The sequence below is a fragment of the Limulus polyphemus genome, unplaced genomic scaffold, assembly GCF_000517525.1.
Source record: "Limulus polyphemus unplaced genomic scaffold, Limulus_polyphemus-2.1.2 Scaffold603, whole genome shotgun sequence".
NCBI classification, from domain to species: Eukaryota; Metazoa; Arthropoda; class Merostomata; order Xiphosura; family Limulidae; genus Limulus; species Limulus polyphemus.
Window position 1 is genome coordinate 404,776 of NW_013666213.1, and position 10,531 is coordinate 415,306.

General features: G+C 29.9%; 1 protein-coding gene across 5 annotated transcripts in view; it reads left to right on the forward strand.

Moving 5' to 3' along the window:
• The window catches only part of LOC106459405 (adhesion G protein-coupled receptor L2-like), a 128,842-nt gene that overhangs the window by 104,691 nt on the left and 13,620 nt on the right, over positions 1–10,531 (forward strand). For 3 of the 5 annotated variants that reach the window (XM_022385896.1, XM_022385895.1, XM_022385899.1), the window contains exons 6-12: positions 1,914–2,060; positions 2,573–2,697; positions 4,050–4,226; positions 6,411–6,594; positions 7,452–7,601; positions 9,088–9,355; positions 9,913–10,024. In XM_022385896.1, coding sequence (XP_022241604.1) covers positions 1,914–2,060; positions 2,573–2,697; positions 4,050–4,226; positions 6,411–6,594; positions 7,452–7,601; positions 9,088–9,355; positions 9,913–10,024 — 1,163 coding nt within the window. The remainder of the gene's footprint in view (positions 1–1,913; positions 2,061–2,572; positions 2,698–4,049; positions 4,227–6,410; positions 6,595–7,451; positions 7,602–9,087; positions 9,356–9,912; positions 10,025–10,531) is intronic. The other 2 variants (XM_022385900.1, XM_022385897.1) reach the window with 2 other exon arrangements.

Sequence of the window (10,531 nt, forward strand, 5' to 3'; positions counted from 1 at the left end):
GACCCTCAGATTGCGAGTCGAGCGCCTTATCCACCTGGCCATGCCGGGCCCGATCCTGTCTTCAAGGCACGGCTTCATGCCAGTTGGCAGTCGATTTGGAGTGAGCAACGCCATAATAAGCTTTTCCAGATCAAACCTTCTGTTGATCTTTGGCCATCTTGCTTCTGTAAGGATCGGAAGTAGTTATGGCAAGGCTACGCATTAGTCATAGTTTTTTAACCCATCGTTTTTTTTTATCGGGTATTGACGCACCAATGTGTAGCCATTGTGACAATCAAGTCACAATAGCCCACATTTTACTGTCGTGCCGTCGTTACGACCGTGAGCGGCGGCATCATTTTAGACACATTTTATCTAAAAGTTTACCCCTGACCCTGGACAGTGTCATTGGTAATGGTGACACTGTCCGATTAGATTGTATTTTTAAGTTTTTACACACTATAGGTATTTTGATTCTGTATAAATCTTTTATCGACAGGTATTGGTTTTAACTCGCTGTATTTTTACATTTTACTTTAATTTACTTTCATTGTTTTTACCGGTTGTTTGGCGCAGATAGCCCTGCTGCTTTGGCCATAAAGCACCAACCATATTGTTGAGTCGAGCACATGAGGCGTTACTTGTGAATTATAGCGTTTGTTATAGTGTGACTGTGAAAATTAAGTGTATTGCATAGTTGTATTCAGAAAGAATAAACCGGTTTTATTTAAGAAAGGTCTTGTATCGCTAAAGTTTCTTCGGAAAGAAATTTTACGGAAAATTAACTAACGACCAGAGACGTAACAGTATGCATGAGCAGCAATATGTTTTTGACATGACAGTCTTGAGACAGATCCTTCTGCAGTAAAAACTATTTGCAGGACTATAGACTATAGTTAAGATGTATAGCCATCAGATAGAACATGACAGGACATGGTGACATATAATATGATCTATTCAACTGCTTTACTCATTGACCTGTATTCCAATCACTTGTTATGGTTAACATATTGATAACAGTTTGTTTTTCAACATAAATCTGCACCCATGTTGTTGTAAAATCAAAATAGCTTCATGAAGAACAAGAAAACATAAATTAATAAACTATGTTAGAGGATATCAACACCGGTATTTAATTTTCGTATTTAAAAAATACAGTAATTTGCATCCAGGTATAAAATGTAATGTTAACTGTTTTTGAAGATAAGCCCTTTGAACAGGTTTACAGAATTTTGGAAGCCTCATTTGAAGAACATTTGAAGCTTGATCTAAGATGTTTTGAAACATTATACCCTAGTTGTTTGATGATGTCCTGCTTATTAATTTAATTAAGTCATATATATATATATAATGCTTTTAATTATGTTAATCTCGAAACTATTTTTATATTAAAAAAGATAAGCAAACTTGGTGTTATCAAGTTTTTATATGAATAAGTTGCCTGTGGTTATGATTTCATAAAAGTTGAAGATATTAACATGTACTCATTAAATCTCCATATATGATACTGCTTATCAAAATAGTAAGGCCACTTCTTAATCAAACTGACTGAACTGTGAGTTTATTACCTTGGATAAGATATAATGTAACTTGTGTATGGCTATATATATATATATATAATATTTAAGATACTGGATAAAACATCAGTTCAAATAAAACTAAGAAGAAATAAAAACGGAACATATAATAATGGTAAATTTTTAAACATTGTACTCTTTCCATAATAGATTCCAAAAATAATTATGTCTATCTCTGGGTCAAAGGTAAAGATCATCACACAAAAATATTGCTTTTTCTTTATACATTCATAGATGTTAGATTGTTCTTACTTTAAGCTAGGGTAATCATATAATACAAATCAAAAATCAGTATTCAAGTCTCATTATTGAAGTTACTCATTTTTATATTGATAATTAAAAAATACATTTTTCCAGTAGTTCCACCAGGAGATCCAGTTATAGTTACCTTCTCAAATAACTCGGATACTAAATACTGTCCACCAGTGACTTCTCGTGGACTATTTTGGAACTGGACTCGCATAGGACATGTAGTAGAACAGAAGTGTCCAGATGGTGCATATGGTAAGCAAATAATTTTTGAATAGAGGAGAAAGCTTCTATTCAAAATAGAATATATTTTTGTTAGATAGAACCAGTTATTATTTCATAAGCTAGTTTTGCACTAAGCCCTTATTAGCTGATTAACTTTATTAATTTTATACTGAAAATTAAACTTTCATTGTGTTATATAACACAGATTTCCTTAATAAAAGTAAATTTCAAATGTACATTAATTCAGTATTTTCCTGAAAAAAAGATTTGTTACTGTTAAAACAAGATAATATATTACTCTACTTCAACTTCTGTTGTCAAATCAAGAATACTGTACTTGTTTGTTTGTAGTTAAACACAAAGCTACACAATAGGCTATTTGTGCTGTGCCCACCATAGTTATTGAAACCCAGTTTATAATGTATAAGCCTATAGATTTACTGCTGAGCCACAGGGGTGCCTGTACTTGTAAACAAACAAAAATATATACATATAGATAATTTATGTAAAGAAAAAATTTAATGTTTGTTTTTCTGTTATAGGAAAAGCTAGATGGACTTGCAGTAGCTCCACAAATTATTGGTACCCTAAAAAACCAAATTTTGGAAATTGTAGTTCACTGTGGTTTGGTAATTTTGTAGTTGAAAGGATGCATGGAGTAAGTGTGGTTAGTGATAGTTCTTAATTATTTGTAAATAAAACTAGTAAACATTTTATTTAAACTTGCATTATCAATTATTAAACATTTTATTTAAACTTGCATTATTAATTATTAACATTTTATTTAAACTTGCATTATTAATAATAAAAGTTTAAAGTGTAAATTTGTTGTCACTATTCAAAACAAATGTATAGATAAATGTGAAGAAACTATGTAATTTCTCATGGCAACATAACTTTGTAAAAAAAGTAAGTATATTGTTATAGAGCAGTATAAACTATTGTTGTTATGTTAGTATTCTTTGGTTATTATTATATGATGTAATTTTATGATATTAAATGATGCCAGAAGGTGTGGTTATATGATAACTTTTTTTTTAGAATTTATTGGTCTAGATTAGGTTCTTAGGCATATGAAATCAATACATAAAAGTATAATTGAATAATTCATGTTTTATAAATAAATATCATGAATAATATACTGTAACATCAAACTTATAATTAGATGCAATGAGTCATGATGAAAGTTTAAACAGGGTTTTTCTTTAAGGGTTGGAATTAGTTATTTTTATGGACTTCTCCTGCCTAAAGTTATTCATTCTACATGAGACAACATTTTGAGTCTTCTGGTGTCAGGGGAGATTTACTGTTTTTTTATATGGTACTGGGACTTCATTGTGGGTGAAGTTTACTTCAATCTGATTGATGTGTGATGCAGACCTCACAGAGGGTTCTTACTGATTTTGGTTGGGTGTGAGTTAATCCTGTTGTGTGTTGATAATTCAGAATGTGGTTCTAAATTTATATATTTCTGCTCCTTAAAGTTCCACCCATGATCAAGTCCAAAACTATCTATACAATACCAATAAGGTATACATAGAAAATAATAATAATTGAAAAACAAATAATCATTAAGTTTTCAAAATAAAAATCAAATATATCTTTAAAAGTAGAAACAGTATTTTGTGTAAATGTTCACTTTCATTATATAATAACCTATTATAATTTGGAATGCAAATGTTATAATAGAATCAAAAATGTACCATAACCACTTATGAAGTAATTTAAGTGTCACCTTTTAAATAATGCTATCAAAAAGATTTATTAACTATAATATTGACAATTATCAACTAAAATTAAACCCTTTTGTTATAACTTATTTCAGTTTTAGTATGCATATTGAAATATAACTAAACTACTTAGAATGTATTTAATTTCATAAATATTATATAATTAATTACTAATTTGTGGACCATTCTGATAAAGACTTTTCATTTAATATACACTCCCATTGTCTGTCAGTATGTATAAGAAATCCACAAGACAGAATAAATTAAGGTAGTTGAACATACATTCCAGATTAGTAAAGATGAATCAGTAATGAATGTGGCAGAAGACTTGGCTCGAAGGACTACAAAGAGGCGACTCTATGGTAAAGATATTATAGAAGCTATTTTTGTTATGAGAGATCTTGTCTCAGCCACCAAAAAGCAGTCTTATTACTATAATCAGAACCAGCAGAAAGAGTTGATGCAGGTTAGAAATTATCTTTATTTTTAAACTTATAGGGGACAAATGGTCTTTTTTGTGTAGGGTATTTAACTAATAAATATGTATAATTACAGTACTTAATCTATGTTATAGATCTGTCTTATTGTTTGTTTTATTATGATTCTACACCCTACACTAAGTATCTTCAAATCTTTGCTATTTTGTTTTGTTACGCTTATAATTGTTGACATTTCTAATAAAGACATAGAATTTTACTAATCATTTGATGTTATTTGATTATTCTAATCTGATTCTATAGTAAACATAATTAAATTTTGCTAATTTTTTATGTTATGTATTTAACTGTTGGATTTTTCACTTTTTGCATAGGTTATTTAATTGCAATTTTCCATTCAACTCTTTGTATTAAACATATTGTAATAGATGTATTTAAATAAGATTTGATACAGTATTCCCTCTTAGATATGACTGACTGCCATGATAAAAAGGTCACATCTGACAGGAAATCATTATTTGGAGGGGTTATATCCACCAGGGACTACTGTATTATGTAAAAACATTGAAAGCTGATGAAACAGTTGAATCAATAGGCCTAATATTCATGATAGAAAAAACATAACCATAACAGGGGACTGTTTGGTCCTTCAAAGCTGTTCTGCATACACCTCAATGAAAAAAATGTGAAAACCTAAAACTACTCTTTATTTTTTCTTAGGAAATTATTTATTCCCTTTTTAAACTTTTGTAAAGTGCCAACCTTTGATAATGCTAAAAGTAACTCATTCCATAAACCAGTTGCCCTGTTAAAAAAATAAAACACTTTAAGAGAAGCTTGTCTTTTCCAAACCTTACGTTTGTGTTCTGTCATCCTATTGAGAATATAGCACAAAGAAATCAGGAATCTTGATCTTATTCTTATAATAGATATTCTTATAAGCTTTAATAAGATCACCTATTACCCATCTTTTCCCAAGAGAATTTAAAGTAAAAGATTTTAACATATCTCAGAAGTTAACTCTTCCATCCCTAGAATCATTCTGGTAGCTTTCATTTGATCTCTTTCCAATAATATAATATCCTTTTATGCTAGACTGAAGATTATTTTCCACATTCTTCTTAATTAGTCCGTTTGTACTCCATATAAAATATATGTAATATTAAGGTTTTAAATCTAATCTGTGTCCATAAATCCACTGTCCAGGAAGTCTGTAGTAAAGGTAAAAAAATTTCAAATGTTGTTTTTACACTCTTCTTCTTCTTTGAAGGAATGTGTCAGAGATCATCTGTAGTGTGGTGTAATTTTCCTTGTGAGTGTTAGGCCTTAAGATTTTATGCAGTTTGTTAAAATAATGCTTGGAAATGGCTTAAATGGGTAGTGAAAGAAACTTTATTGCAAATGTACAATGTTTTGTCAAGCTTATGTCATCACTACTCATTGAAGCCATTTCCAAACTTACTTTTTTAATAGTGGGTTCCTCATTGTAAAATAGTGTGATAAAGTTTTCTTGTTGAAACATAATTTTTATTTTTCAAATTTTCTTCGTATCAAATATTCACTTGTAGTTATTATTTGAGTGTATAAAACATGTTTTTATAACCTTTTTTATATACAGTTATCCTTTGGTATTCATGGGGGATAAGTTCTAGAAATTGCCGCGAATGCTAAAACCACAAATAATACCATTACTAAAAGAGGATACATATAGGCTTCCAACATACAAAAATACAGTACATACAGTAACCACATTTTATAATAAAAAACAATGTACAGTAATACACACTAAAACAACAAGTAGAGAAATATAGTACAGTAATGTAAAATAAATGTATCTTAAACTAAAATCTTTTTACTTAACTTGCCTTTAATAAGTTTATCTAATAATTAAATTTTTTTATCTAAAGTTATCACTTTCTTTTTCCTTTTAGCTTTCAATACACTCACTGCACTTTCATTCATTTTACTTTTTTTTGCCATTTTTATGGGAATGGATAAACACAAAGGATGAAGAAAGACTAAGAACACATGGGATGCACAGTGCAGCATAATGCAAGCCTCACACTAGTTTTGGGGGTGGACTGTGGCTGTAACGCAAACACTCGAAACTACGAATGACAAAGGATAACTGTACTGATTATTTTACTATACAAATTCAATGTATACTGAATGACTTGTGACTGCTTTAATTGAGTTTTAAAAATTCTATTTAGTCTTTAGTGAAAGTCAGCAGCAATTTGTTAGACAGAAAACAAACAGAGTCTTGGGAAGACTTAACTCTCAGTGAAAGAAGGTTTTCAGCATCTACAATGCTAGAAAACTTAGAAGAGAATGCATTGTCCCTTGCAGAAACACAAAGAACTGGAGACTATTTTACACGTGCAGAAGAAAATGTTTGTGAGTTAACTGAAAAGTTCATATTTCTTTCTTTCTTCTTTTTTTAAATATACAATGAGGTATATTTTTAAGATTATTATTTGACTACATTCTGTAATCAAAAATATAACATTGCATATAAAAATATGATTCTAATAATGTTTTGGTAATTGTTTCTTAAAAATTGCATTCTAAATATAAAAGTAAATATAAAAATGACTTGTAATGAAGATATCTTATTTTATACATGTTATTTCAATGTGGATCTGTAGTATCAGTTTTTTATTATGATTCTAATTCTCCTCCCCCATTAAGAAAGACTAAGATAAAATGGGGCTTTAATTATAAAAAATACAATGATATAATTATTTCAGAAAACAAGAAAGAGCAAATGTTATTCAGTTTACAGAACATTTTCTGTGACTTTGTTAATAATTAAGATGTGTCATTTTTTTGGGGACAACTGTGGAAACTATTTGTTTCAAATTCAAATTAAACCACCTTATTGCAAAGTTCTGTAATATTTAGTTATTTGATTATCTTCTCGGGTGGATTAAATACTTTTGTTTTACTGAATGACATTTTAAGGTTTAAGTAACTGCTAAGAATAAGAAAGTTGGTTGATATCACAACACTTTTAACAAAGTTCAAAAGCCTATGTACAAAAATTATATGTAAATAATATTCTTTAAATGTATTAATAGATAACATTTGTGAGATTAAGAATTTCTGTTTTCATAAAATTTTCTGGAGTTGGTGACTGCTTAATAAACAAGGTGTGTGGTAAAAAGACTGGCTGCAGTTTACTGTTAGTCTGTTATATTTTGTTTCTTTGATTTTTAATGTTAAAGTAAGTCAACTAATTTTGTTTTTTTCAGTGGCTTCAGTGCAAGTTGTTAAAGCTCAACAAACTTCTTATATGGTATTTCCACAACCTAGGGACATTATGGGCACAACATGGGTGGGAATGGAAGATTCAGTTTACATTCCTGGTTCAGTAATTCAACACTATTCCAGGTTTTCTCGAGGTATGTTTCATTGTACATAAACTCAGAAGCAGTATATTTTACTGTATGTAAGCTAAGATGAGGTATGTTTTGCTGTACATAAACTCAGATGAGGTATGTTTTGCTGTACATAAGCTCAGATGAGGTATGTTTTGCTGTACATAAACTCAGATGAGGTATGTTTTGCTTTACATAAACTCAGATGAGGTATGTTTTGCTTTACATAAACTCAGATGAGGTATGTTTTGCTTTACATAAACTCAGATGAGGTATGTTTTGCTGTATGTAAACTCAGATGAGGTATGTTTTGCTGTACATAAACTCAGATGAGGTATGTTTTGCTCTACATAAACTCAGATGAGGTATGTTTTGCTGTATGTAAACTCAGATGAGGTATGTTTTGCTGTATGTAAACTCAGATGAGGTATGTTTTGCTGTATGTAAACTCAGATGAGGTATGTTTTGCTGTATAAGCTCAGATGAGATATGTGTTGCTGCTACATTGTTCATCAATACAATACTTCAAACTTCTTTTTTGAGGTGAGTCTTGGTATTATTGGATTTTAGATACAGTTTATTAGTTCAGCACTATTTCAGGTTCCCTCTACATACATTTTGGTACTGCTTGAGTTAGATTAAGTTCAATAATACAATACTATTTCGGGCTTTGTTGAAGTAAAGTTTGCTGTTATTAGATTTCAGCTTAAAGTACTATTCCAAATTATTTTGAAGTAAATTTTACCATTACTAGAGTCCAAGTGAATTTCAATATTTTACAGCATTATATCAAGCTCTGTTGACACAAGTTTTCTGTTACAAAATTGCAGTGATACAATATTATATAGTAATCAATTTAGTCACATAGAAAACAGTTTAGGTTTTATGTCAAAAATTAAAGCATTATGTGAAGATACGGGACATGACATTTGGTAGGTTATCAAAGCACCCCAAGAGGATAATTATACTTCTTTTTCAGGGGAAAAATGAAATATATGCAAAAATTTAACACCTTTCTCTATTCTTACTTATTTTCTTGCATTTTGATTTTGATCTGTACCACTTTTATGTACACAAAATGTAGACATGCCTACATAATGTCTTCTCTGAAAACAATTGTCTGTTTTTTTTAAATATTGTAATTATGGAAGTAAACAGACATAATAGTGTATAGATAAATTTTATATAACTCATTAAACATTACCAAAAGTAAATGTTCAAGTGATTATTCTGTTAAATGCTTTCTTCTTTATGGTCATTTGACTGAAAAGTAGATGAACTGACACAATTAAAGAGAAAATACTAGGAAGATTGAGATAATTTTTCTGTTTTTAATTGAAAGTTAGTAATCATGAATTAAAAAATGTATTCAGTTAACCAGAAACATCCTTTTGAAATCTGTCTGTGTGAAAGAGATAATGAGTTTTTTTTTGTAATATTTGTTTCATTTCTATAAAAAGTTGCCAAATGTATTTCTCAAGATTTTGTGTCTGTTTTTTTTTTATTTCAGGCTATGTCAGTGTAATATTTATGGCATACAACAATATTGAGAGCATGCTTAAATCACAGTCCATGCTAATTCAACATAGCCCATCTCAAGGTCAGCAAGAAGATTTAGTAAAGAAAGTGGAACAAGTTGTGAACAGTCACGTTATATCTGTGTCTTTTGGGAATGTTCAGTCTACATGGTTGCCTGAACCTATTATTCTAACATTTTCAAGTTTACATCGAAAAAATGCCACAGATCCTCGCTGTGTTTTCTGGGACTTTGAAACTAAGTATTACTGATTACATTTGTTTGTTTTTCTGTAATTACGTTAATTGAAAATTATTTTAACTTAATACAACTTCTATGTGGCTCTTTTACATTATATGATAAAACAAAATAAATCATCTTCATAGTATGTGTAAAGTAATTATGAATTTAAAGGTGTCTTCAGTTTCAATGATGAACAATATTTGATATTATGTTTTTAAGTTAATTATCGGTTTGAAATGAAACAATTTAGTTTATAGCTAAACATAACAGTGAATAATATCTTAGTTATCAAACCAAACATAAAAATGTTTTATTTTTGAAGTTCCTCCTATAATTAGGTTAAAAAGGACAAAAGTTATTTCTTTATTTAAAGGTATGAAAAATATTAGGAGAAATTTACTTTTATTATAAAAAGTTACTCTAGACTGAATTTCATAGCTCATAGGAATTTATTATTAAACTACAAATCTTTTGATTTCAAAGAATCCTCCCCAAAGCACTAAAAAACTGTTGATTGTGCTTATGAACACAGTAAAATTTGCAAAGAAAAAAATCCTGATAGTTTATTTCCAACAGTGACTGGTCTAGTCGAGGATGTGGTGTTATGTCCTTCAACGTGTCCCACATTGTGTGTTCCTGCAGGCATCTAACAAACTTTGCAGTTCTTATGACCATCAAACCATTTGAAGTAGGTTTTTATTCGGTTTTATTCTGAGGGTTATTACACCTTATAAGAATGATGTTCCAGGTACTGTGCTCCTCTTGGAACTACTTCCCTCACCTTTGAACTGTGCCAAATTTGAAAGGCATCATTACACATTATTTCCACATTTATGCAGACCAAAACTACAAAAGTCCATTGAAGCCATTTTTCTCATGAGAATTCATTGATTTCAAAATGTGGTTTGGAAGTCATAAATTTTGGTTCGTGAGCTTTTGTAAGTTTCAAACTATTATTTATTATTTTGTTAAGGGTACCATGAATAATGCCCAGCTTTTTTGAAATGGATTTTTTAGTCAGAAGATTTACTTTTGTAGTATAACAGTCACATAGGGTGTTGCTTTGTATTGGTTTGGGATGTAGTTTTGGAGCTTAATGCTGCCCTAGTGATCTTATGTGAAAGTTAATCTGCTTCCATAGAATACTGTTACGTCTCCGCCTGTTAATTAATTTTTCCGTAACTTCGTTCCAACG